This window comes from Paracoccidioides brasiliensis (assembly GCF_000150735.1).
Source record: "Paracoccidioides brasiliensis Pb18 unplaced genomic scaffold supercont2.5, whole genome shotgun sequence".
In the NCBI taxonomy this organism is placed as follows: Eukaryota; Fungi; Ascomycota; class Eurotiomycetes; order Onygenales; family Ajellomycetaceae; genus Paracoccidioides; species Paracoccidioides brasiliensis.
The window spans coordinates 1,270,733-1,297,694 of record NW_011371362.1 but is presented as its reverse complement, the minus strand read 5'-3'; the positions used below and the strand labels follow the sequence as shown (position 1 = coordinate 1,297,694).

General features: G+C 45.6%; 10 protein-coding genes across 10 annotated transcripts; 6 read left to right on the top strand and 4 right to left on the bottom strand.

Moving 5' to 3' along the window:
* Positions 1–320: 320 nt before the first annotated feature.
* Positions 321–2,013, top strand: PADG_04867 (uncharacterized protein; the record flags this gene model as incomplete). The annotated part of the gene is made up of 3 exons (XM_010762114.1): positions 321–439; positions 668–982; positions 1,077–2,013. 3 exons carry the CDS (start codon positions 321–323, stop codon positions 2,011–2,013), a joined length of 1,371 nt encoding a protein of 456 aa, XP_010760416.1.
* A 399-nt stretch (positions 2,014–2,412) lies between these two features.
* PADG_04866 (uncharacterized protein) lies at positions 2,413–3,490 on the bottom strand (the record flags this gene model as incomplete). The annotated part of the gene is made up of 5 exons (XM_010761867.1): positions 2,413–2,787; positions 2,882–2,952; positions 3,061–3,110; positions 3,170–3,384; positions 3,443–3,490. The coding sequence occupies 5 exons, from the start codon at positions 3,488–3,490 to the stop codon at positions 2,413–2,415; spliced, it is 759 nt and encodes a 252-aa protein (XP_010760169.1).
* Positions 3,491–3,594: 104 nt separating this feature from the next.
* On the top strand, positions 3,595–4,551 carry PADG_04865 (uncharacterized protein; the record flags this gene model as incomplete). The annotated part of the gene is made up of 1 exon (XM_010761866.1): positions 3,595–4,551. The coding sequence occupies one exon, from the start codon at positions 3,595–3,597 to the stop codon at positions 4,549–4,551; it is 957 nt and encodes a 318-aa protein (XP_010760168.1).
* Positions 4,552–5,007: 456 nt separating this feature from the next.
* On the top strand, positions 5,008–7,107 carry PADG_04864 (uncharacterized protein; the record flags this gene model as incomplete). Its single annotated transcript, XM_010761865.1, has 1 exon — positions 5,008–7,107. The coding sequence occupies one exon, from the start codon at positions 5,008–5,010 to the stop codon at positions 7,105–7,107; it is 2,100 nt and encodes a 699-aa protein (XP_010760167.1).
* A 473-nt stretch (positions 7,108–7,580) lies between these two features.
* Positions 7,581–11,177, bottom strand: PADG_04863 (leucine-tRNA ligase; the record flags this gene model as incomplete). The annotated part of the gene is made up of 4 exons (XM_010761864.1): positions 7,581–8,201; positions 8,283–8,481; positions 8,544–11,041; positions 11,103–11,177. 4 exons carry the CDS (start codon positions 11,175–11,177, stop codon positions 7,581–7,583), a joined length of 3,393 nt encoding a protein of 1,130 aa, XP_010760166.1.
* A 632-nt stretch (positions 11,178–11,809) lies between these two features.
* PADG_04862 (uncharacterized protein) lies at positions 11,810–12,415 on the top strand (the record flags this gene model as incomplete). The annotated part of the gene is made up of 1 exon (XM_010761863.1): positions 11,810–12,415. One exon carries the CDS (start codon positions 11,810–11,812, stop codon positions 12,413–12,415), a length of 606 nt encoding a protein of 201 aa, XP_010760165.1.
* A 1,068-nt stretch (positions 12,416–13,483) lies between these two features.
* PADG_04861 (uncharacterized protein) lies at positions 13,484–14,700 on the bottom strand (the record flags this gene model as incomplete). Its single annotated transcript, XM_010762113.1, has 2 exons — positions 13,484–14,234; positions 14,324–14,700. The coding sequence occupies 2 exons, from the start codon at positions 14,698–14,700 to the stop codon at positions 13,484–13,486; spliced, it is 1,128 nt and encodes a 375-aa protein (XP_010760415.1).
* A 6,620-nt stretch (positions 14,701–21,320) lies between these two features.
* PADG_04860 (uncharacterized protein) lies at positions 21,321–22,834 on the top strand (the record flags this gene model as incomplete). The annotated part of the gene is made up of 6 exons (XM_010761862.1): positions 21,321–21,521; positions 21,649–21,817; positions 21,880–21,978; positions 22,069–22,288; positions 22,425–22,632; positions 22,697–22,834. 6 exons carry the CDS (start codon positions 21,321–21,323, stop codon positions 22,832–22,834), a joined length of 1,035 nt encoding a protein of 344 aa, XP_010760164.1.
* Positions 22,835–23,678: 844 nt separating this feature from the next.
* PADG_04859 (uncharacterized protein) lies at positions 23,679–24,167 on the bottom strand (the record flags this gene model as incomplete). The annotated part of the gene is made up of 2 exons (XM_010762112.1): positions 23,679–23,904; positions 23,965–24,167. The coding sequence occupies 2 exons, from the start codon at positions 24,165–24,167 to the stop codon at positions 23,679–23,681; spliced, it is 429 nt and encodes a 142-aa protein (XP_010760414.1).
* Positions 24,168–25,470: 1,303 nt separating this feature from the next.
* On the top strand, positions 25,471–26,712 carry PADG_04858 (CMGC protein kinase; the record flags this gene model as incomplete). The annotated part of the gene is made up of 2 exons (XM_010762111.1): positions 25,471–25,978; positions 26,042–26,712. The coding sequence occupies 2 exons, from the start codon at positions 25,471–25,473 to the stop codon at positions 26,710–26,712; spliced, it is 1,179 nt and encodes a 392-aa protein (XP_010760413.1).
* Between the last annotated feature and the right edge of the window lie 250 nt (positions 26,713–26,962).

Here is a 26,962-nt window from a genome sequence, read left to right as displayed (position 1 = left end):
CTCCGCACGCTCCCGATGCGGCTTGCGTTTCTATCCCATTCATGTGCAACAACAGACCTTGGCCGGAGTAGGGCACAGTGTATTTAGGGACCATATTGTTGAGTAGCAGTTCGGAACATTGGGATACCAACGCCATCAAAGAAGAGCAGATTTAGTATATATCCCACCCAGGTCCTAGAACTTCCTTTTTCAACGTCGAGTCAATTGATACAAGCGCCTCAAACGCATTTGAATTTCCAAGAATAAATCTACAGCACTCCCATTCTCCAGAGTTCTACTTTGTTGTCTACCATCTCAGCCCTCAGCGAAGAGAATACACCATGTTGTTGACTACCGAACTTTACGAATCCGAACTTTCGGGGCTACGGGCCAACAAGGAGAGATTGTGGAAGTATATCCATTACAGCTGTCAATGGGGTTCTGGCATAAGATGGGGAGAGTAGGTGGTGTGCTTTTCGTTGGTATCATTTGCGTCTGCTTGGTTCTGCCCCTATCATTCCCTGTCAACCCGCAATAGCCACCTTTAGAATACTCTGATTTGAAGTGCTTGTATCAGAATGAGGTATGCCAGAAATTACTAGGAGGGGGGAGGGGGGTGGATTACAGACAAATTTCAATAAGGAGACTATGTATATGATGCTAACGCCAAATACTCCTCATCATACAGAGGCCCTACAGATACAGGCATGCAGCGGCTGTCCCTCTCGCAAGAGGACAAGCAAGTTCGAGACTGGTTTATCGAAACCACAAAGTCCCTCGGCTGCAATGTGACAGTCGACGAAATGGGTAACATCTTTGCTGTTCGTCCTGGACGCAGAAGGGATGTCCCCGCCACTTTTGTCGGGAGCCATCTCGACACACAGCCCACAGGTGGCAGATATGATGGCATTTTAGGCGTCTGTGCCGGGATCGAGATGCTCAAGGTCCTAGAAGAGAACGGGATCAAAACGGAGGGCGGGGTAGGTGTTGTTAATTGGACAAAGTATGTTTTGACCCGTCCCGTCCGCTTGCACCCAAATCAAAAAGACAGCAGCGGCAAGGCGTCTGTCTACTCACAACAATTTGAAATAAAACAGCGAAGAAGGCGCCCGCTTCCCCATAAGCATGGTCTCCTCCGGCGTCTGGGCCGGCCAAATCCCTCTTGAAACAGCCCATAACCTCCGTGAAGTCCCCACCGTCGCCTCCCTACCCACTGCCTCCTCAGTCCCAGAGACCATGAAATCTGCCCTTGAAAAGATTGGCTACCTAGGCACCACCCCATGCTCTCACACCTCATACCCGATCGCTGCCCACTTCGAAGTCCACATCGAGCAAGGGCCGAATCTCATTAATGCAGGACAGCGCGTGGGCGTCGTCACCGCCGTCCAGGCATATCGCTGGTACCGCATCTACGTGACAGGCCGTGATGCACACACCGGCACCACGGCCTTCGCGCATCGTGCGGACGCCCTCTTCGCTTCGGCGAAGATGATGGTGCGGGCACGCGAAATCGCGCAGAAGCACGGCGCTCTAGCTAGTGTGGGGAGCGTAGCCATCAAGCCTGGCAGCGTCAATACGGTTCCTGGGCTTGTCAATTTCAGTCTTGATATCCGGGCTGCGGATACGGCGGTTGTGGAGAAGTGCGATGCGGAGATGCGGGCGGAGTTTGCGGCGATTGCGGCGGAGGAAGGCAAGGGGATTGGGATGCCGTGTCGCGTTGAGTGGGTTTTGGATTTGGATTGTCCTGCTGTTCAGTTTCATGAGGATTGCATTGGATGTGTGATGGAGTCGACTAGGGCTGTTGTTGGGGATCAGTCGGTTCCTGAGTCCTTGTATCGCACGATTATGAGCGGGGCTGGTCATGATAGTGTCTTCACGTCGAAAAGGGTGCCGACGAGCATGGTTTTTGTGCCGTGTAAAGATGGGTTAAGTCATCATCCGGAAGAGTTTGCTTCGGCGGATGATTGTGCGATCGGTGCGTCGGTTATTTTGCAGGCCGTCGTGAGATATGATCGGATGAGGTTCAAGAACTAGATAGAGGGAGAATGCGGATTTTCCTGGATCGTGTTAGCAAGTAGGTATTTTGCACAACGCTAGGGAGAATATCAGTTAGAGACAACAGAATATATCAATCTGGCTGACTGGAGTTCCCATGATCAGGTCAGAACAACGTTCTGAAATTGCGTCAGACCACACCACTGCCAGCGCCCCTTCTTACGACCAAATTCACCCTTTAATATAGAAGAGCAAAATGCACAAGTATAAGTGCCATCAATGTAAATTTTGTCCTTTCCATTGCGGTTAAATCAAATATTGTATTTAATTCCCCACCACCATCATCCGCCCATACAACCGGACGTGACTCCTTCGCCCTAATACACACACGTACGCACAAACAAAACCAGAATCCATCATCTCCCCATTCATCATCATTTAAGAAGATGGGGGAGGAGCACCACGTCCACGACCAAAGCCGCCACGGAAAGACGGAGCAAAGTCACCAGGAGCACCACCTTCCTTGCCCTCGCCCTGCTCACGACGTCTGTAACCACCCTCACCACGGTCGCCGCGGGGACCACCACGACCGCCGGGACGTCTCTCGCGCTCCTCGCCGCCCATCATGCCGCGTGGGGGAGCGTGCGAGCGCTGCTGCTTAACGTGGGTAGCTGGGACGATCTCAGCGGGCAGGTGGAGCCATTCGCGGAGGAAGTCGAGGCCCTCGGGAGTGAGGGTGTAGTAGTAGTATTGCCAGGAGAAGCGGGTCTTGAGGTAGCCACGCGAGGTGAGAGATTGGCAGGCCTTGATCACCTGTTGGTTTTGATTTTATGGTTAGACAAGGGGGTTCATATGTTTCGAGGATTGATTGTGAGGGGGTTCCTTTGTTCATTGGGGGATTCCGTACGTAGAGGTTCTTGGTGTCAATGTCGCCATGTTTGGGAAGGTTGAAGTCCTTCTTGGCCACGAGCACGCCCTCTGTGTGATTTTGTGGAATAATTAGAATATGTATATACACCATATGCGCACAGAACATATATTAAGAAATAAAATCCAAATAGGCGGATTATGTGCTCGGTCACATACCACGGAAGAGGTACTCGTGGATCTTCTTGCGGTCAGCTTTGGGGATCAGCCTAGGGGGGGACAGTTAGTTAGATGATTGGTACCATTAGAATGGGGAGTGACCACGTACATTGTCGCGAGTTCCAGGCGCAATTCGGGGAATCGCTTTGACAATGGGGTAGTCGGGCGGGTGATGAGGTTGAACTGGAGGGATTGCGGGTTGGTTGAGCCGGAGCACAAAAAGTCCCCTTCAACAGTCGAAATGCAGTTGGATTCCTTCTTCCGAAGTGGGATATGGCACGTGACTAGGGCTGACCCTAAGCGATTTACCCTTGGGATAACTAACTAACTAAACTAAGTTAGTCAAATGACTAATAAGACTACTTATCATGTGACCTCCTACCTCTGGGCGTTTTGCCTCAAAAGACGTATTATCATCATACGTTCTCATCTACTCATCTGTCTTCTACCAACCACCTCTAACTTCATTTCCACGGAGTTCGACAGAGGAAACATCTGATACCGTCAAGCCGAAATCAGATCCTATTTGCCAACATGGCTCCCCAAACAATAAACTTCCTTCTCACGTCGTTTCCTGGCTTGCCACTGCCACCCACTCTCTCGTTCGCTCTACCATCCACCTCAACCGTCGCTGATGTAGTGGCCAGTATATCCTCACGGCTCCCATCATCTCTGAGGAGTGTATCACCTCGCCTTATCCTCACAACTACCAACAATAAACAACTTCTTCCCTCTTCATCGGAATCCGTCGCTACCCTACTTGATGACGTGCAGACCACCAAACGATCTGCGTTCATCCCTCTTCGACTCAGCGCTGGACTATGTGGGGGAAAGGGTGGCTTTGGTTCCCAGCTTCGTGCTGCTGGAGGCCGCATGTCCAGTCGCCGCAAGGGAAACCAGGAAGAGAACAACGGCTCTAACCGCAACCTCGATGGTCGACGACTACGCACGGTGAAGGAAGCCAAAGCGCTTGCGGAATACCTTGCGCTGAAGCCTGGTATGGACAAGAAGGCAAAAGAAGCCAGGAAAAAGCGGTGGCAGGCCGTAGTCGAGGCAGCTGAGAGACGTGAGGCGGAAATTCGAAATGGAGGTGGCAAAGGCAAGGTGGATGGTGTTTGGATGGAGGACAAGGAGGAAGTTGGCGAGAGGGCAAGAGAGGCTGTCTTGTGCGCGATGAAGGAAGGGAAATGGAAAGATAATTTGACAGGAGCTGAGATTCTGGGTGGGTCTAGCACTAGCGCTAGTGACAGCAATGAGAGTTCCCGGTCGTCTGCAAGTCTAAGCGATGGAAGTGATATGGAGGATGCCACTGAAACGAGTACTAGAGCGACGGCTGAACCAGGGCTAGCTAAGCCGGCTCCTGTCCGGAGGTATTTCGGTTTTGACGAAGAGGACGAGGATGACCTGATGAGTGACGAGGAAGACGACGATGAAGCAGAGCATGAGGAACCCGAAGTTGAAGGAAAGGGAAAGGGAAAGGCAAAGGCTTAAATTGAAATATTTCTTTATGATACGTTACCTTTTGCTTAACCATGCAAGGCGCCTGGAGTTATCTATATGTCCTACTTTTTTTTTTTTCTTTTTTTTGGTGGGCGGGGGGGGGGCTTTAAAAACTAAGTGGCTGGGCTTGTTGTGTATACAGAGGGGCTATGGAGGAAATGCTATTTCTACTTAAACAAAATGAAATGCTTCCTTTTGTTACTTGCTCATTTCAGGTCTCTTCCTTTTTTGTGTTGCATACTTCAGCGTAAAAACCGAAGAGTTGTAATTAGCCGTATGTAGATCTGAAAATCTGACGTTATCAATCTTATCAATCTCATAGCTGTCTCTACGGCTGGCCAGTAAAACCACATGCGCAGCTTGATTTTCTCCGTCCCGCAGCAAAACTCCAACGCTGCGAGGCAGATCTCTCTATTTTCTTGCATATGTATATCTTAATTTCGTATAATGTCCCTTACTCTAGGATCCGCATTACGGAAACTTATTAACTTCGGGTATTTAACTGCACCAATCCCGCGGGTTTCATATTTCGCTTCCTCGAAATGGAGCTCCACGGTCTGCCGCTCTTACCATAGAGATCACGCATTCCGCAGGCATCGACGGTTACTCCATACCTCGCTAGATACCCCCCCAGGCACAGATACACCCCCGCAAGCTATACTCCAGGGTAACATCTCGAAACTTGACCCTACGTCTCTTCCATTGTCATGCCCTGGCTGCGGCTCATTTTCGCAATGGGTCACTCCCGACGAAGCTGGTTTCTACTCTCTTAGCAGGAATGCTGTAAAGGAGTATATGCGTTGCTTCTCTCCTGATCCTGAAGAATGCAGCTCTGCAGCTGAAGATGTGCGATCGAGCAACAATGATGTCAGCATTATCAATGATGCGCCGGCCGAAAATGGACTGACCGAACAATCTGCGACTGGGCTCGAAGGCAAGGGGCGATCTACCTCAACTCCCTTGAATAACCCGCACCCAGCTAACATAACATCTCCTATAGGCACACCACCGCCAAGTGATATAAAGGTGCCATTCTGCGACAGATGTCACAATCTCCTAAACCATGGCCTTGCATCTCCCATTCCCTACCCATCATTATCATATATCGAAGACATTCTGGCCGAATCACCATTCAAGCACAACCATGTCTATCACATTATAGATGCCGCAGACTTCCCCATGTCACTGATCCCTAATATTGGACGAATCCTCTCCCTGGCGAAGATGCGCTCTCAAAACCGAAGAGCGAAAACCATACAGTACGGTGGCGGGACTAGAAAACCCTCTCTTAGCTTCATAATTACACGTTCTGATCTCCTTGGCTCCCAGAAGGCATTCGTGGACCATCTCATGACCTTTATATTGAAAGTTATGCGTGAAGCACTAGGTTCCAAAGGGAAATATGTGCGTCTGGGGAACGTGCACATGGTTAGCGCGCACAGGGGCTGGTGGACGAAGGATATCAAGGACAAAATCTGGGAAGAAGGAGGGGGTGTTTGGATGGTTGGGAAAACAAACGTGGGGAAAAGTAACCTGCTCCAAGTTGTTTTCCCAAAATCCCCTAGAGCTCTACCTCCTCCCAAACTATCTTCCAGCAGGAGGTTCGACGGGAGTTTACAACTCAACAGGCGGAATATGAATCTCACCGACTCCACCGCGCACTACAATGAACTACCTCTTCCAGGAGAACTTAAAGACCAGGACCCCGACCAGAGCGGCAAAACTATTCAAGAAGTTGACGTCCTCCTACCGCCCCCCCAGAAAGTAACTCAGTACCCCGTTTTCCCCATTGTCTCTTCCCTCCCTGGAACCACAGCGTCCCCAATCCGCATCCCTTTTGGCAGAAAAAGAGGTGAAGTAATCGACCTCCCCGGCCTCGCCCGTGGTGGCCTAGGAGATTTTGTCAAAGACGACTATAAACCAGACCTAATCATGAAAAAGCGCATAAAACCCGAACGTCTGACACTGAAACCCACACAATCTCTCGTCCTCGGTGGAGGACTCGTCCGCATCACACCCGCTGATGCAGACAAATTCATCATTCTTGCCGCACCATTTGTCCCCATACAACCACACGTGACGTCGACTGAAAAGGCAATTCTCATGCAAGCAGAGCAGCGTGACGTGCCCAACGTCCCGAGAATCGCCAAGGAAGGAATTGCAGAATCCATACAATCTGCTGGTGTATTTGAGATTAAGGGGGATGTTACGAAGACGTATGGCAAACCAACATCGCTGCCATTGGATAGGAAGCGAAAGAAACTGCTAAATACGTTACCGTATCGGGTTCTGTCGACGGATATTCTAATTGAAGGGTGCGGGTGGGTGGAGCTCATTGTGCAAGTGCGCAAGAAGGATCTGGAAGCTGGGTTTATGCCGAAGGTTGAGGTATTTACTCCAACGGGGAAGTTTGTGGGAAATCGAATGCCTATGTGTGCGTATTCTTTTTTGCTTGAGAAACAGCAGAGATCTGCCAAACGTCGGACAAAAAGGCCGATGAGGAGTATGAAGAGGGCTAAGCGGTCTGCCAAGCGGTCAGGCGATTAAATGCTTTTCAAAAGCGTTGTATTATTACATTTTTTTGGTTCTGAACGTGTAAAATATAAACACTGAACGATCTGACGAGCAAAATTTTTTATAGCTCTTATTGTTGGCTAGGCTTTATTATATGCCTTTTTTGGGTTCAGCATTTTTGTATAGTTAGAAGTATTTCAGTATAGAATCTAAGCATTGTTTGAGGGAATAAATTTGGTCTTCGTCACTTGACAAGATTTATCCCAGCATTTATGAAAATCTATCTTCTTCTAATTCTTGGTTTTACGGGCTTGCTCTTTAAGACTAACCCTTCTAGATCTTCAAATGTCATTTATTCCTTAATTTTCTCCCCACGTACCTTTATGGTGAAGTCCATCCTGAACAAACAAAGGGGGGGGGGGTTGAAAAGCGCGCAGTCATGACTCAAAGGCTTAAAATAGGTGAGAAACCAAAAAGAAACAGAATCAAGATCATAAAAAAGGGGATCACGCCCCATCCACTTCAGAGATATTCTCGAAATGGAACGTTGGTTGTCCAGGAACCGCATTCTCCGCAATCGCTGGCAGCCCTTCCCTGGCCTCGCCATTCAATGTTACGCCAGCCATTCCACCCTCCTCGACAACCACGACCTCCACAATCTTGCACCCAGTGGTCCTAATAAGGCCCGCAACCATATCACCCAGAGCCTGGAGCTCATCAAAACCCAGAGCCCGGTTAAAGACAGTCTCCGGCTGTTCCTTAGCAGTAATCAATCTCTTCTTCAATCCCTGCACGAACGGCATGGCCTTCTTCATCTCACCTAATTTACTCACTTTGCCGTTGAGCTCCTTATCGTTGATGGAGAGGGAGACGGCATCGAAAGCTTCGCGGACAAGATCAATATATTTCTCTTGCCAGCTGGGGAATTTCTTGGCGGCGAAGATGGTAAGCTTCTTGGGTTTGCGGGGGTCGAAGTTCACTGTTTTGCCTTTGGAGAGTTTGCGGACGAAGGTGGCTTCCGAGGAGGTGATGTTCGATGCAGTTGTGCGGACATATATGAGAGCGGCGGAAAGGGCGGGAGATGGTTCGGGGACCTCGGGGAAGAGGGCGTTTTGGATAGTATCGGGCTATTCAGGAGGGTGAAACAAAAGTGATTAGTATCTTGGATATATTCTCAATGGAAGTGGGAAACGGGTAGAAAAACTAACCTTCTTGAGCACCTCCAGCCACACGTATTCAGACCAGTGAGGGGTAATTGGGGTAAGGAGAAGGGCTTGAAGCTCGATGTAGCGGAAGAGCACATCACGGTGCATGCCGATACCAGCTGCTGTGGTTGACTCCCGATAAAAGTCTCTTGCGCTGGTGAAGTCGTAGAGAGCACTCTTCAAAGCAAGTTTGAAGTTTGTACTGAGGAAGGATTTCCAGTTAACAATACGTATCATATGAAGTAAGAGTGAGCGCGAACTTACTCTGCATAATGCTTCCTTGCCTCTCGAGCCAAAACATTCAGTTCATTGTCGAACAATTTGTCGAAGAACGCTTCAGCGGGCCCAGTGCGGAGTGAGTCATCTTTCGCGACCTCTTCGATCCATTCTTTCAAAGTAAACAAACGCAGGATATTACTATTGGCGACTGACTCTTCAAAGTTTGCGTCTTCAATCGCATCACCCGCATCCGCAAAAGCAATTCGTGTGGCATCCGCACCGTATTTATCTACTGCATCCTTCAGAGTCAAGAAATTGCCTGTACTCTTGCTCATCTTCTCTCCGTTTAGTAGCAAGTGGCCATTTACTCTTATAGAACGTGGCCAATATTCCCGTGGGAAAAGAGCGGCGTGGACATACAAGCAAAATGTGAGATGGTTCTGAATAAGGTCTTTGCCCGAAACCCGAACATCGAGAGGATACCAGTATTCAAACTCTCGCCGCATGGTAAGCAATGCGTCTTTGCTAATACCAGTTGTTTGGATCAAATCATCTCCAAAATCTCTCCTGGTGAAAACAAAATCCCATATTTCGTCTGTCATTTGCTCAGGCTTGATACCGAGGCGGCCCGGCTCCTTTCCATATCTATCGGCATGTAGAAGGTGAGCAATAGTATAGTACGCTTGGTAGACCGTACTATCACTCAAACTTTCGACCAGGAAATGTGGATCCCAAGGCAGTTTGGAGCCCAGCCCATACGTTCTTGCACACGCCCATCGATTAAGCCACTCAAGGTTCTTTTCGAAACCGTGACGAGCCTCCTCTGAATACATGTTTAGTGGCCCTTTGACATAATCAAGAGTCTCATTTTGCCATTTTGGATCGTTCTCGCCGTAATTCAAGAACCATTGACCAAGGTATGCTACTACGCACTCGTCATTGCTTCTGCTGACTACCTTTCCCGCGGGGTCCGCGAATGGGAACGCGTCGCCACTCTTTAAGAGAGATTGACGTACTTTTTCTTTGGCCTCTTGAACAGGCTGGCCCTTATATTCTCCATGAAGCATTGTGCCTTTGTAAAATCCTTCCGAGTAGGCCAGCTCCTTGGCTTTTGCAAGTTGAACAGTATCCTTAGGTGAGTTGATCTTGAGTTGTTTCACCAAGGTTGGTGCGGTAAGATTCCCATATGTGGGGGTTTCAATGATAGGAAGGATCTCCAATTCAGCCCATTCCTTTTTAATGCCGTAGTAATCTGCTTTCTTTGAAAGATCGACAACAGTAGCATAATCATCGGGACTGTCTGATGGCACTGACGTAACTACACCAGTCCCCTTGGTAGCGGACACAGTGTCCATAGGAAGGATCCTGACACCTTCTGTATGAACGGAGAGAGGCGCATTGACCAAAGTGCCAACGAATGCCGAACCAGGAGCTTCAACGACAGGCTCGAGTTCGCTCTGGTCTCGCGGGAAGTTGCTGCTGTCAAAAAAGGTGCCTTGGAAAGCCATATTCCAGGCAGCGCGCTTAGTAACGACATAGTATTCCTTATCACTGACTTTGTAGAGACCGTAAGTTATCTTGGGACCAAGAAAACAGCACGTCTGTCCGTACATAGTTTCAGGACGCAGAGTAGCAGGCACAAAGTACACATTGGCGTCAGCCTCAATCTTATCCTTCACGAGCTCACGGACAGCTGGTGACCATTCTTTGACCTTAAGTTTCAGAGCTGTATATTCTTGTGGACCAACACCTTCTCCCTCAGTCCGGTCGTGGTCCATACACGGTTGCCCATCCTTGGGTGAATAGATAGTATACCGGTTTCCGTACAAAATTTTCCCTTGCTCGTGGAGGCGATTCATCTGCCAGCGAGTAAATGCGTCATAATAAGGGTTGGCATCTGTGGTCACAAACTGTCTTCGCCAATCGATTCTGGCTCCCAGGCTATCGAGGTCCCGTACACACAACGGTGGAAAGAATTCAAGCCAGTGAGAGGGATCCGCAAACTTATGGACTTCTTCAAGGGGTATACCCAACGCCAACATAATTTGGAACTGGTACTTCAGCTTCACCGTCTTGGCAGCAGCTTTACTCTTCTTCCCGGAAAACCTAGTAAGATCTTCCTTTGTTTCCTGAGTGGGAGCCGGTGGCTCATCTGGCTCACCATCTTCGTCAGTATATCTCTCGAAAAAGTTCCCGAATTTCTTAATGTCGTCCACCAACTTATCAGCACAGGCTTTGATAGGCATCCCTGTGCAATGGAAACCGAGGGGGAATAGAGCTCTCTTTCCCTCCATTCGCGCAGTTCCCGCCATGAATTCTACTTTGCTAGCAGTGAAACTGTGGCCCGCATGCAAAGTTCCATTCATATATGGGTATGCCATGGTGCCAAAGAATTTTGGGAACTTTTCCCTGAGGTCTGCAGGCGATATCGAGTCCGGAGGGATTTCGGATATCGAGGGGGCATCGACTTCGAAGACCTTGTTCGCCTTCCATTGCGCCTGGTATTTCTTCTCAATCGCGATGAGGGTGTCTCTTTTGTCCGTCTAAACAATTCATGTTAGCAGTGATCTCCTCGAGTCATGCTGCGGGGCAGAGTCAACTCACATTCTCAAGCTTCAGTGTATTTTTAGCGCTATTGCTGGCATCCAGCGCTGCAGCTGCAGCTGCAGCTGCGGCCATAGTTCCCAGGTAAGAAGAATCAAAGAACAATTTAAAAGTTAGGCGCAGTAAAGTTTGATATGTTGCGAAGTTCGAGTCTTCTCATGGTCCGGTGTTTTTCACATCGCATCAAAAATTAGCGAAGCCCGATCGTTGCTGACTCAGCATATTTTTCCGAGCTTAAGGGCTTTCTATTATCCGACCCAATCGTCGAAAAACTTCGATATCAGCTGTGAGCTGTCAATTTTTGGCTAACACCAATTGACGACGATTGCCTCACACGGTGCTCATCGCTATTTTCCCAATTATTTAGGCACTGCCTTCAAGGACTGTATTTTTGTGGAGGAAGCGGAGCAGCAGGCATCATGGTGTCCGTCGTGAAGCGGATGCGAATTCTACAAGAGGTAAGACAGCATATATTCACCTAATTAAAGCGCCTAAATTTGTTCTATGGAAGATACATTACTGATAATTTTTTTCTTGTCCTGTAGAAGGTAGATGGATTTTCTGTTTAATCTCCCGAATTTCCACGCCACCTGTACACTGTGTCAAGACTCCCACGCTTCCCGTCACCGTCAACCACAGCCTGATCCACGGAATGATATATGGAAAGAAAATACTAATAGATGCCTCCCGCATCTTAGATGTTGAATATGCGAGTTGGACTCGGTGCCGCCATACTCCCCAAACCCTCCTCTAACCCCACACTCCTCCCCTTAAACCGTATTCATATCACCTACGCCCGCAAAGTCTACGAAGGCCACGGAGGCGCGCGGAAATTCTGGCGTGTCTGCCTTCCCAGGCTAAAATACCACAACCCAGCGCTTTTCGTAACAGTGACACAGACAAAGTCACAAGCGGGACCGGCCATCCTAACGTTATACTTCAATAACAAAGCGGCTGCCAAAGCCAGCGGGGAAACAACACCTACACCTTCCCCTCCTCCCCAACTAGAAGGAGAAGAGCAACTATCAGATTCGTTCGCACCGCCTCCGGCTGAGTGGGAAATTGTCAGGACTATTAATTTAAAGAGGAAGACTATTGGGCGTATCTGGGAGGACTTCAAACTGATGACTGGCTTGGAAGAAATCCCGATCTCACCGGAGGATGAGGCGGAGATCGAAAAGGTGAAGCGTCAAAGGGAGCTAAGTAATTTGGATCGCAAGAGGGTGGCGGAAAATAGACAGATGATCAAGGATCAGGAGAAATTGCTTGAGGCCTCGAGAGAGGATTTGAAGAAACTGAGGGAGCAAGCATAGAGGGATTATGAAGGAGGGAGTACAAACCCGCCTTTCCCTGTTTCTTTCCATCTATGCTGTTCATTACAGACTCACTTCATGTGTAACTTTCTGGTCTCTTTCTGTTTTTTGGTTGGTAAGGAGTTAAAAGATGTTTAATTGACGTTTTGCATCCACGTTCCCAATCAGAGGGCGCGATGATCTCCCAGTGGTGTCACTTATTACATATACGTGTATAGGACGATAAATAAATCAGAATTCCAGGATATGCTGTAGCATGAATAACAGCACACCCCGTATAAAATCTGGGATATTTTGACGTTGACTAGGCTGCCGGAAATACCATCAGCAAATACTAACGAGATTGGGGGGGATTCGATTTTCAAGGAACATGGATTAAATATTGAAGAATACAATTCTATATCAATAACAAATAACGCCATCACTATCGCCAGCATCATACCCTAATACTATCATGACAGAAGGGGGAAAGAAAGAAAGAAAAAAAGAAGAAAAAAAAGAGAGTGAATCCAGTGTTTGAAGCCGCTGAGAAAGCAGACACGTTCCAATATGGTCACCAAAGGGAAGAGGAAAAAAGGCAGGGCATTGAAATTGAAAAAATGAAATAAAAAATAATAATGAAAATGAAAGTGAAGCAATGATAACCCTTTCGTCTAGAAAAGTCGTTTAAAAAGAAATGATACATAAGGTTAAGGTGCATGGAAATGGATAATAGAGTGGGGAATGTGACGGCAAAAGGTTGCTTCGAGGTCATGTCATGAGGGGAGGGAATATGGGGTGAAAGAACATACAAATGAGATTCGAGCAAGGCACAAATCCAAACCTGAAATCCCTCTCCCAACTTACTTGCCACGGGCTGAAGGATAATAGGGCTGGAAAGCATTCCCCACCTTTATCCTCTACGCTCGCAAAAAAGGGCAGTAGTCCATGAGAATAGGTATAAGAAGGGAATTCATAAAGTAGAGCCATCGTTTCCATTCACACGCAGGGAAACACAGGGTAGCTACAAGATGTAAAAAATGTCAGCGACTTGATTATAGAACATTTTGTTTTGGGTCCGTTTTCTCATTACGAATGGTCTGGCGTATAGTTCGTTTCACCCAACATGCTCTGTCCAGGGGCAACAGACGGGGCTGCTGGCTGCGGCGATGTTTGTCGTTGCTGTTGTTGTGGTGGAGCTGAATGCGCCGGACCCGCACTTGCAGATGTCTGCGACGACCTGTTCCCCGTAGCTGCCTGAAGCCGTTGATCCAGAGCCTTTAGCGCAAGCGCTCTGCGTCGCTCAGCTTCCTCCCGCTTACCCGTACCCCTCCCGCCACCCATCCTGCCATTGTTCATGAAACTGGGAAGACCTGCCTCGCCCCGTGCCATCGCCCGCTCGTTGCCTGATGCAATATCCTCGTCTGAGAAGGGCGTGCAGATACGAACGGTGATGAGAAGCAAGTATATCTTATCCGTGACGAAGGAGATGGCGGGCTGAATGGCGTCTGGGAAGAAGTTGGCAAAAGCGAAAGTTTCACTGGCGTCTCCCTTGATTCCGTGGCCGTTGGTTGAGGTGCCGGAGAGATCTGGTTGGCGTTTATAGAAGCGGAGATATGTCCAGCTGGAGAGGAGGCCGAGCCAGCTTAGATTCAGTGCGACGTCGGTTCCGAGGATGAGGCCACCAATGGCATTGAGGAGGAGGAAGAGGGCTGGGAAATGCTTGACGCGCATTTTCACGAGGCCTTTTAGAATTGTTACGGTGTGTTCCGGGACTAGTTGATTGAAGGCTACGAGGAAGGCGGCCTGGATTGATATACCGCCAGATATTCCCTTAGCACTGTGGAGAAAGCAAAGTACATAAGTTAACAACAGGCTTTGTATGAAAGAATAATATGTGTTCCAGAGGCGAAGAGTGGGAAAACGTACGCAACCCCGGAATTTGATGTAATCCCCGCCCAGAGTATATAAAGGAACACCATGACAACATTCGGCATCAGCGCAACGACAAGGATAAATTTCGCAAACTCCCGAGATCCCCAGGCCCGTTCCAGATATTTCCCACCATAAAGCACCGTCGCACCGGTAATTATGACGGTTAAAATGTTCTGTTCCAGGCAGGTCGCGGTCAAGAGCGTCCAGGGATAAAATAGAAAATTAGACGGGACCAATGTCAAATAGGGGATCGGTGCGCCTGGTGAGCCTTCATATTTTCTCCATCTGGCAACGCCGTTCAAAAAGGATAGGGCGCAGATTGCGCTGAGAATGGCCCGGGTAATAGGGGGAATATTTATTCGCGGTGCCATTGAGGGACAACTATTCGGGGGCAGGAGTGTCTGGGGATATATTTATGATTTTCCCGATACCACTGGGCTGACAGTGGCCGAGACCACCCGTCGTTGGGCTGCGTATTGAGCAGGATTTTGGTTTGCTGTCAACGGGTTTTCGACGTTAACGTTCCAAGTTAAATCGGTTGTTGCCAGAACATCTTCCTAAAGTTCGATGTTGCTTGGGTTCCAAGGTTCAAGATTGGAATCACATGACTAGTTACGTTCTGCTGCCCAACTCCGACAGCTAATAAGGATAATAATCAACGCCGCGATGAGCCAAAACAACAGTGACATTGCTATCACCAAGGCTCCTCTTCACTCTGAAAAGAAGAGAGCCCACACAATCTCCTCTGCTCCACTAAAACCCCCAGATGATCCCTCCCAGCCCCAAAACAACATGTCCCAGGACATGTCAGACACTACAACAGCCACCACAGCTCAACTACATCAAATCAATATTGACTTCAATCCCTGCCCAGCCCTCTCACCAGGAGGAGAATTCATTAAGAATGTGACTGACTGCACTCAAGCAGTCTCACTAACTGTGAAGAACTCCTCTTCCACAGTGAATTATAAGCTCAATGCTCTGTTGAGTCATGCAAACAACTTCTTCTCTGCAGAGCTAGCTGCAGTGCTTGAGCTATGCAATGAGCTATCTGTGATACTGAATCTGATACTCTGCACTTACAAGAACTCTCTACCACATCAGACTGCTGTACTAAGACAAGCTATAAGACACAGCATAGTCAAAGTCATTAAAGATCTCACTGCTGAATCAAAGTCTACATTGATATATGCTACTGCTATGACAGCTAAGATGATTCTCTTAAACAATTTCTTTCAGACTGTTTCAGTGATGAGACAATCTCATAAGAAGCAAATACAGTGAGTCAATCACTTTCTGCATCAAGAACAGAAAGATAAATGAGTCATGATTAAACTATCTACAGCACACACTGCTTGTAATCTAGACTCTCAAGTTATTCATAAACAAGTACATGTCATGATCTTTGATCTGATCTGAATCACTGATGTATGATACTGCTCATCAGAAATCACTATGACTGTTCTCTCTTTAGTGAAGACAGTCTTCATTCTTGAACATGCAGATAAGCTGAAAGCTGCTGTAGATGACTATTTTATTGAGCAACAGAAATTCTGAATCATTTTTGTAATTGATTTAATCAAGAAGTTGACACACAGCTTTAACAAACAGAATATCACTCAGATTTCAGTGTCAGAAAAGATGTTTCTTTCTGAGATTCAAAATATCATTCATTAAACTTCAATCATTCATTGTCACTGAACAAAGAAATCTACAGATCTCAATCTGCATGAAGAGTACATCTGAGTTGAAGTACAAATCTCTGAAGTACATTTCTTTTCAAATAAACTTCATCTTTTCAGTCATCTGATGATGATTAACAAAATCAAAAAATCATCAAAGATCTCAATTTGCACAAGATGTCACAGCTTTCACACAGAAAGAAACTGTGCATGACTTCTATATTGCAAGAAATACAGCAGTTTCACACACTCAGATGAATGTCAAACATCTCAGCTCACTGCTGCAACTGTTTTGATCTTCATTTCATTCTCAGCACTGATTGTCCAGCAAGGCTCAAAATAGTCTCTGAATATATAGAATGCATCTCTCATCATCAGCTTCACTCAATATGTGAAGCTGGCAGAAGAGTATTCATTTTAACTTATTAAATCTCAGCAGAGAAGAGCAATTCAGAGCTAAACTCTGAAGACTTCATCTCATTCTCTCTCTCAGCTCTGCTGACATCAGTCACTAGCTCTCAAAGCAATCAGACAGACTCAATGACCTGCTCTCAAACAGACATCAAGATTATATCAAGTCTAAACCTTCATTAATGAAGAGCAGTCACAACTCTTTTCATGAATTTACACTTACTATATATTAAATCAATGTAGAAAGACAGTTAAACTCTCACAACATCACTCTCTCACTAGTAAATAAAAGAATCTGTGACATTGTGATCATTCAGAAACTTTAAATAATCACAGATCTCTTCACTCATCTCTTCAAAAATCATCTCTCATACAAGTACTTCACTCTACTCTTCTTCAACTAGATCAAAAAACTCAGAGTACTGCTCTATATTAGAAATAAAAGAGCTCTTGCATCAATTCAATCTATAGCAGATATCTCAAGAGATGTTATCTGTGTCTCAGTTAAGATCTCTAACTTCAAAAAAGCTAATATCTACAATATATACAATGTCTCATCTGGTGTCACAGATGCAGATCAAGGTCTGCAAGACCTTCTCTCTCTTACACACATCACAGAGACCATTCTCTGAATGACATTAGAAGACTTTAATATTAGACACACAGCATGAGACTCTATAATTGATAGACATTCTCAAGTAGAAGAGAATTTGTATAACTGAGCAATCTCTCTCAAACTTCAACTTCTCAACTCAGTTAAATTCTTTACATATAGATGAGAAGACACATTTGATCTTGTCTTCTATGCTGTCAACTTAGCTATCTGTCATATTGCTTCTGAACTGCACTGCATTTCAGATTATAAAACTTTTATCATAATAGTTCAATTATTACAGACTCAGACTCAACTAATTAAGAAGAAGCTTAGTCTCACAATCTGCAATGCTGATCACTTCTTGCAACTACTCACTTCTTTCTCCACATCAGTCTATGAGAATGTGAATGAGAAAGCAGTGGACATTATGAAATCTCTTCAACTGACTCTACAAGACTTCTGCTCTATCATCTTAAAACTCAAGAGTCATTATGTCTCATGATGAACCCCAGCAGTCAAGATAGTCAGAAGAGTATATCATGCAGCATATAGACATGATCTTTATTAATCAGAACAAGTGACATTTCAGACAGAAATTAAAAAAGCTAAGAGAGCATGAAATCATCAGTGAATTGAGAAGACTTCCTTCTTATCAGATGTCTACAAAATTGTCAAATGACATAAATATCAATCTCAAGATCCTACTTCTTCTTTACAACATTCTGATGGACATCTAGAATAATCTTGTGCTGATAAATCTTCTCTACTGTGTGAGATACTTCTGATCAGACATCTTGATATAGAAGATATTTTGAAGCACACATCAAGAATTTCATGTAGAGAGATATTCTAAATGCTTCTTACAGAGCAGAAAGTCTACAGAGTCATCTGTCAGATACTTAGCACATTTTCTGATCTGAACAGCATTACAGTTAATATTCTTCAAAAGATATGATCAGTGATAGGCAATCAAATCATTCTACTCTTTCAACACTATATAGATCAAGAAATTCACTCTCAGAGCTTCAAAAAGACTGAGATGATGATTATTTCAAAGTCAAAGAAAAGAGATTACTCTCTATCAAAGTCTTACTGCTCAATCACATTGCTATTCTACCTCAATAAAGAGCTGAAGCATCTGATAGTTAGATGAATATTTCATCTCACTCTTCATCATCACATTCTAGTAGAAGATCAGTGTAGTGTTGTTTGATAGAGATCTGCAGTAAATTTCACCACTGCACTAGTCTATGATATACAAAAGATATGGAACAAACATCTTCTGACCAGCATGATCACTCTAGATGTCAAAGAGGCCTTCAACAGAGTTCTTCAAGACCAGCTTCTAAAATGTCTACAGAAACAGAGCTGGCTGGCAGTTATGATAAAGTGAGTAGCATCTTTTCTCAATCAACAACTAATTTTGATTTAACTAGACAGCATTTCATCAAAGATGTTTCAGATTCTCTGTGATCTTTCACAGAGATTCTTCATCTCATCAATTCTCTTTCTACTCTATGTAGAATTCCTCCTTCAGCTTATCAAAGACTGGTTTGAATATGCAGATGACATTGCAATTCTGAAGACTGAAAGCTCTTTTAAGTGAGTAGAAAGTCAGCTTCAGAATTCTCTCAATCATACTTTGAAATAAGATATTGACAATGAAATCTCATTTGACTCAGTCAAGATAGAGCTTCAATACTTTCATAAAAAAATCAAGTACTCAGAGTCTTTCATCTTCTTTAATGAACAGGCAATTTCTCTTAATAACTACATCAGATGATTAGAGATTTTCTTTGACAGAAAGTTACTCTTCAGAGAACATACTCATCTTGCATGCACTCAAGTCAGAATTGTTACAGAACATGTTAAATCACTAAATGAAGTCTTGTTTGAAAGTTAAACACATTTTCTCAAACAAGCAACTCAAAGCTGTGTCTTCAGCACTCTGTTTTATAAAGCTGAGATCTGATTCTCAGAATGAATCTTTCAGACAGTCATTGTCAAAATTCAGATAGTTTTCAACAATGCTGTTTGAGTCATTCTACTTGTCTTTGTCACAACATTTATCTCTATTCTTCTACATGAATTAAGCTGAGACTCAGTCAAAGTCTGACTAGAAAGAATACATGACTGACTAGTCATTCACATAGCTGCAGCTGATCTGTCACACTCTCTACACTGAAGATGATACATCTCATGTTTTAAATGAATTAGATGAAATATTAAAATGACAGTCATCACATCTGACTCAGAGTTCTTGTCTTCTTGAGACAATTCTGATATATTAAATAGAGAGTAAAAGATATTAGAAATTGAGACTGTGAGACAAGCTGCAGAATCAGTAGTCTTTTAAAACTGACTTCAAAAAGCTATATTCTCTCTCAATCTCATCACATACACTGATGACTTCAAAGATAGTCAAGAAGTTTCAAATGAAGACTACTGTCTATACTGAGAAACAAATCAATCTTGATAAGCTGTCTTTGAGCTGCATTATTGAGATCTTTGATGTGGAAGTGCTTGCAGCAGTTGCTGATCTTAAGACAGCACTATGAAATCTCTTCTCTATGTTCACACAGTACATTATAGTGACTTTAGACAATGAAGAGACTGCAATAAAACTTTACACAAACATACTCATATAAATATTTTTTCTCATCTTTGCTAAGTTCAATGAACTCTGCAGATTCTGAATAAAACAGAGCTCAGATTCAGTCAGTCTGAGATAGATCTATATTCAATGATGCTTCAGCCATGCTGAGATTTCAGATAATGATACTGCAGATGCTGCAGCCAAGTCAGCTTGCATAATGAAATGTACTCTTCACATTTTGACTCTGGCACAAATCAAATTCTATGCTAAAGAATGCTTCAATGCCTCACTGTAACAATACTGAAGTTTCAATAGCACATCACAATACAAGAATCTCAATATTTCAATGTCAAAAAAATCTTTCTCTGAGCTCACTCTCTTCTGAAGAAATCTAGATCACTTGCTGATAGCTAGAACAGACTATAATGACTTTGCAGTCTATCATCACAGATGAGCACATGACAACACACTTCTCATCTGCTCTTGAAGCTGAGATAAGACCTCTGAGTACTTCTTCTTTTGCTGGAAAGACTGAAACATTGAATAAATTAAAATCTCTAAAGCATGCTAAGAATTAAAGAAAGCAATTGACTGACTTCTCAGCACAGTAAGAGAAGCTATGATCTTCTTCATCTGATGCATTAATACCTGCTTCTTCATTGATATTCAACACTGCTACTAGAACCTGTTCAACATCTGACTTCTCTCTCTCTCTCTCTCTTTTCTATGTTTCTTATATACATTTCTCATCATCTCTACACACTACTCTAGAAGCTCTTAGCTTCCTCAGTCCTGTAATCTTCAGCTACTATGTCATTCAGAACCTCCAGGACAGAGGCTACTCTGTACATAGACTCTCAAGAGAGCTTCAGCCAACTAGACATGTCAGACAGCAGACTAGCTGCTGCACTGGCACATCTGATACCCTTAGGGAGGTGCTGTGGCTGCGACAGCAGACTATTCTTAGTCAGCTGATCACATGCCTCCAGGTGTTAAATAAGTAATAATAATAATAATAATAAGGATAATAATTGATATCGAATGAACCACCATGTCAAACAAGAACTATGTTCAAACGGTTTTTTTCCCCCTCGGTGGGAAGAATATGATGCTGGTAGTTGTGTAACCCACAGATTAATCATTGGAAACTACAGTTGAATGCAATGCCGCGCATATTTTCTGATCATTTAGAGAGCCCCAATTTGAGAGCACTGACACCCCTTATCACCATTGCCGCTGGAGATACACATAACGTTTTGCATTTTGACAGGAGCCTGCCCGTTAGATGAATTGTTAGTTAAAGTCTTGTACAGCATATGTATATCAAGTATTCCCTACCTCTTTAAAATGGCTCTCTCTCCGTTCCGGATATTCAAAATCCGAGGAAGGGCTGTATTGTTACAATTCAATCGATTTTGCCAATACCGTGTTCTGTTGCAAGCTATCAGTTGGTTTTTCTTGGGGAGTGAGATTAAAATATAAGTTACCATCACAGACCATAGATATATTTTAGATTTCAATGGTATATTATTGTCTGTCTCGTACCACAGAGAGTTTTGCATGGTTTCACAGCGCGTGAGAAATCCGGAGAGTGCGGAGTTTCTCCATATGCTTTTTTAAGCTAGTTACCCCCGGCGCATTCTGGTGCCTAACATTCGATGGGAGAGAGGTATTTGCCCAGCCAGTCATCGACATTCATAAGGTACCATGGGAAATCCCAGTCTCCAGTTGGGCACAATAGTTAAGTCGGGTGGAGCAGTACGCGCTAAACATCGGGTGTGCATTTACGATCTAAGAACCATCCCGGAGGTTCTGTTTGGGGGGAAATTGGCGAGCCCATGTAACTACCTCTATAAGAGAGTTACCGGTCAAAAGGTAGATGAGCTGGTTGGTGAGCCAGTCAGCGAGGTGAGTCATATCGGTGTTACGCCAGTCCACATCTGATCATATTGGCTGCAGTTTATCCTGGGGCCGTTGACCGATGAATACAGCCTGAATCTGTCTGTCGAATGCAAACCAACGCTGAGCGTTGAAGACCTGCTGTCGGTCCCTCATTACCACTGGTGTCTGGACACATCAGCAGTTCCCCATGAGCGATATCAGTGCAACTGCCGCTGCTGATGTTGATGACCGCGTACGCATCCTCCCGTTCCTGGAGCGCTTATCGAGAGCGGCTGCGTTCGAGGCTCAAATGATGCCCTGCGGTACAGAGACGTGGTGCTCCGTGTCATCCCTAATCCAGAGGAACCGCAGCGTCATGTTCTAGTGATGGAGGTCACCTTGATGTATATGAAGGGAAAGAGAAACAAGTCCCAGCCGTACACCCAAACCCGTCCACTCGGATTGGGGATGTCCATAGCTCCCCGTTGGTTATACTAGCCCAATGATGTAGGACTACCTATATATTTCACGAGCCCATCCGAATTGAGAGCCCCCCATGCTAACCCTGGTATAGACGTCGCAACAGCAGCAGAGCGGGACCAGGTGCTCGGCCATTCACGGGCCGACATCTTCGAACGCTACTACATCTCGCAGAAGGTGAAGCGGGATGTTGAGTCTGCATATCTTGGGTGTCCGGCTCGCGAATCGGGTCATCCGTGCTGTGGGAATGATGAGCTTGACAGGGGACCGAAGGGTGGGTTCCTTACAAACAGAAGGCTTCACTTGGCGACCTCGTAACCTTGAAAGGGGAGCTCAAGCCGATAGACGTTGATATATTCCCCATGATCTGTCCAGCAACTCAATGCCTGTTCTGTCTTGGGAATGAACAATGGGCATGGAATTTCAGTCCGCATTCATTCTCACGCACAGAAAAGATGCGGAGACATGTGAACGATTGCCACGGATGCTTGTTTTCCATGTCCTCCTGATCCAGTCTGTTCAGAGAATATGTGGGACATCGCCCAATTCAAAGATCATGTCGCTTCGATACACGGGATCAATCTTTGAGCTGTATCGAACTGCCTCAGCCGTATCTGGCTTGCTGGTCAAGCCGAACTTCATTCTACATTTCTCCTTTGTCGCTATACTTTTGCACGAGACTTGTAGTTACCAGAATCGCGTCTAATTTTAACCTTTTATAGCATCACGACATCCCCAGCCAAGCTGTCCGGCAAGGTCAGCTGCTGCATGTATATTCGCCTGGAATAGGGTCTGGTCATGGCGAACAAGGGCTCAATTTTTGGACGGGTGCAAGTAGACCGGCATTGCGTCGAGAATAACACTGTCTGCAACCGTGATCTCCCATGTCTCCAAAGTAATGAGGAGCAGCGGCATAGGATAAGCGAGTAGAGGAAGAACGCGCGTTTATGGATGATTGAAGAAAACTGCCTTTTCTTCAAAAATGATTTAAACAGTTTAGATTATTACAAACATTATCAGAAAGTGTAGAAACCTACAGAAGACGCACCCTTTGAAGGGAAAATTATTTGGCATCGCATACGTGGCTTAGCATAGCCGGACGCGTTTATCACTCCGCTCTGCCCTCACCTCTACCTCCCTGTGACGGGATCCTGGGTTAGGGGTCTGAATTTGCGAATTTCCACAGTTCTTTTTTGGAACATGAGCAGAACTTACATGGGGACGCCTCGCATTTAAACCACCATAACAGGTGGCTCCGAAAAATGGCTCCCATACATAGCCCTTCCAGATATACTTTGTGTTCATCCTTGATCACATTGAGATTAAGAGCACGCAACTTAGTCTCACTCGACTTAATTGAAGCCCAACCCACCATTTTCCTCCAAACTGACAGAAATTGTTACCTCTCTTAGTTGCTGATGCTATTCTGTCAGTGACAGAAAGCTGTGACTTGGACAGTTACAGTATTACTTTGCAATTTTTTCCTTTTTTTTTTCCTTTTTTTTTTTTTTTTTTTCAAGCATGACTACTTTCGGGACGTCACTTCATGACAACAGATCTGATTTAGTAGAGACAATTAACTTATGCCTCTTTGTATTTAATACCGACTTCAAATAGGACATAACCACTTCCAAACAACGATAATCTACACCTTGTCTTTGATACCATGTCACCTTCACCTGAGTGCACAATCCATGTCTGTCACTATGAAGGATAGATGCCTATGGACAGAGTTGGGTCCGGGGTAGACATGCCGTACGGAATTACGCTTTCTCCTAGCACTTTCATGTCGTGGAGCGCTACCTCATCGGTGAGATCAACGTAAATATGGACCTTGGCTCGACCTGGGGTTATCGAAATCGAGAAATGACACTCGTCTAGTAGTTTCTCACCAGCTGTGGTGATGGTTGTCGTGTTACGAAACGAGCCCCTAAGAGACAGTTAGGGTACTGGGCTAATAATACATATTAGAACATGGATAACGGCATACATGATGCGGACTCCGGTTTTCCCAAGTCGTTTAGCACTCGCGTGGGCCATCTGCTCAGTGGCACCTTTCAAGGCGGCCTGATCCACTTTGAATACTTTGGCATTGCAGGGCAGGTGGGTAATTGCGTTAGGACCCCATTTGACGGTAATGCCATCGATCGTGCCCTCGTAGGAATCGGCGGGAAGATGATTGGGAAAGGACATGGTTAGGGGTTTTGTTGAAGGCTAGCGGAAGCGAATAGGTTCTCTAACACTAACGAGGGGAGCGGGAAAGGAAGAGGACTTCTCTGAAAGGGTGAATATCAGGAATGGGGCGTAAGACCAGAGTCGTTGGGAGGTAAGGGCTGGGGTGTTCGCAGTGAACAGTATTCGAGATGTTTGAGAGATAAAATCCAGGAAAAAATCGAGACAGATGAGAGGAATGACAGACTTTCATATGTTCAAACAGATGTTGAACTAAACCGGGGCGACTGCCTCAGGGTTAACAAACGCCGCTGCTCTTCCTCACTTCAGCAGTATGGGCGGCAAGCCATACAAAGACTAATCAGAATGCCTGAAAGGACTCGGACTCACTAACCCTTTTCAACCGGGTTTTCAGCCGGGTAATTTTGGTAATGTGAAATTTGCAAGCAGTTGGTTGACAGAAGAGGGCCTTTCTGTTTTTGTAGATGGTTTCGCTTGCCTCCCTGCCATTGTGCCCAGTGAGCACGCACCTGTTTGGTCTGCAAGCATTTGGCTTGCCTCAGGTTTCGGTCAGGCCGCCGTACAGAGCTTAGATTCCTTTTTCCTGAGGCGTCTTTGGGGTGGCTAGCTGCCTGAGCACATCAAGGATTGTGCACTCGGGAGGTTATCATCCAATCGACTTGATAGCCTTAAAAAGACCAAACTGGATCGGGGTCAGAAGCGCAGTCAAGTACCGGAGAATCGAGTCGGCGCTTAGAGAAAGTTGTCAAAGACCAATAATAGAAGGGTATCTCTATGGCAAGGCTGCAAGGCAACCAACCCTCGCTCGGTGGTTTGAATCCATAATTGAGTGGCTGAATCAATTGAATGGTAGATCCCCGTGCGACCCGAATCGCGCGACATCCCGGCCACAATTCACATTCGTGCTGCAAGTGAAACTTGGAAGAATCTCAATAGTTAGGTGCCAAGGATGCGGTAGGGATTGAAATGGGCAGCAAGAAAGCGATCCTCATAGGCCTAATAGGTTGAGCGAATGGACAAGATGGGAGATTGGGATTGAGTCTGCGTCGGGGGACACTTTGGTCGTCACCTGATAGAATCAACAATATTTATACCAGTGCAGTAGTTATGAAATAAAGCACATATTCAACCTCTTCTCCTTTTACTATATCCGCGAGTAGCTTTAAGCGTTTGTGCGGCTTTCTTCTTTGTGGCCACCAAACCCGCGATAACACGCTCGCCTCACTCCCTGAACAACTTCGACCATCACCCCCTCTGCGCATCGATACAGCAGCAGCACCCAAATGCCCCCAAGGGCAATGATATGGCAGACTTCGGCGACTTTGTGAGCACCGAGGACGAGGAATTTGACCTCGAAGAGGTTGCCGAACCCTGGCAAAAGTACGATATAAAGAAAACTCCACATGTCTTCTATCCCATCTGTGTCGGAGAAGTGCTCAATGAGAGATACCTGATAGAGCATAAAATCGGCTCTGGCGGCTTCTCCACCGTCTGGATGGCCCATGACCTTCAGGATAAGAGGGATGTCGCCCTCAAAGTCATGTCTTCGGGGGAATGGGAAAAAAATGAAATCCGCATGCAGGATGAAATCCTTCAGAATGTACAGGATACCTCTCACCTTGTGACATATTTGGCGACCTTTCTACTCCCTGGAAACAACTGTCATCACAGGGTCCTAGTGTTCCCTCTTCTGGGCCCATGCCTTTACCCTATTATCCTGAGAAAGATGTCCATGGCCACTCGCATGTCCGCTGCTAAGCAATTGCTAGAGGCCTTGGAAAATTTACACAAGGCCGGAATTGTGCACCGCGGTGAGTCAGCTCTGCCTCCCACTCTCTTTCCCGTTGATGCGCATTTTAATGGATATTTCATAGATTTGAACGAGAGGAATTGTATGTGGGGGATGGTTCCTCTCCACAATCTCAACAGGAGTGCTAAATACAAGACACTCGGTCGGCCATTAAGGCAAATCATACCATTGGTCGACCTCTGGAAGCCAGGAGAGCTTGTGCTGCCCATTATGATCCCTGAGAACTTACGCACAGAGGAATTCTATCTCAGTGATTTTGGTCTGTCGATGAAACTTGGCGACCCCGTGACTCAACACGGCTATCCGCCTATGCAATTTTGCTCCCCAGATCGATTTCATAGGAAAGATCCAAGTTTTGCCTGCGACATGTGGAGTTACATGGTCCTCTTCGCAGAGCTTTACCTTGGCCATCCGCCTTTCCCTACCTGGCTTAACGGTGGAATAATAACTGGTATGGTCAGATGTTTGGGTCCACTGCCTGAGGAGTGGAAGGGCCTCTACACTCCCTCCGAAAGCCTGGATTCCTGGTATGATGAGCGTAAAACACCCGATCCAAACCATGAGCTTGCATCGACAATTGCATACTTTTGTCCTGAAGTCGATCCCATTGAGCGAAAACATGTGCTCTCCATCATGACTAGAGTATTTACTTACTGTCCAGAGAAACGTCTGACCGCAACACAGCTTCTGCGTGACCCTTCATTCAGAGCTATCATGGACAAATATGGTTGTTGAGGTTATATTCTCTTGACATCCTGTGCTGCATTGTTGCATGCTCTGGGGTTCTCTTTTTTTTTTTTTTTTTAACTTTTCTTTCCGCTGAAGGGACCGTCTTCTTTGCTCTAAGGATGTGAATGCAAGCTTATTCCGTTACGTACTGGGTACTCTGATTGTCACGAAATAGTTACATAGTTACATGTAAACTTTTTATTTTTTTTAAAAAAAAAAAAATGCTTGTCAAATGAATCTGAAGTGAACGATGAAC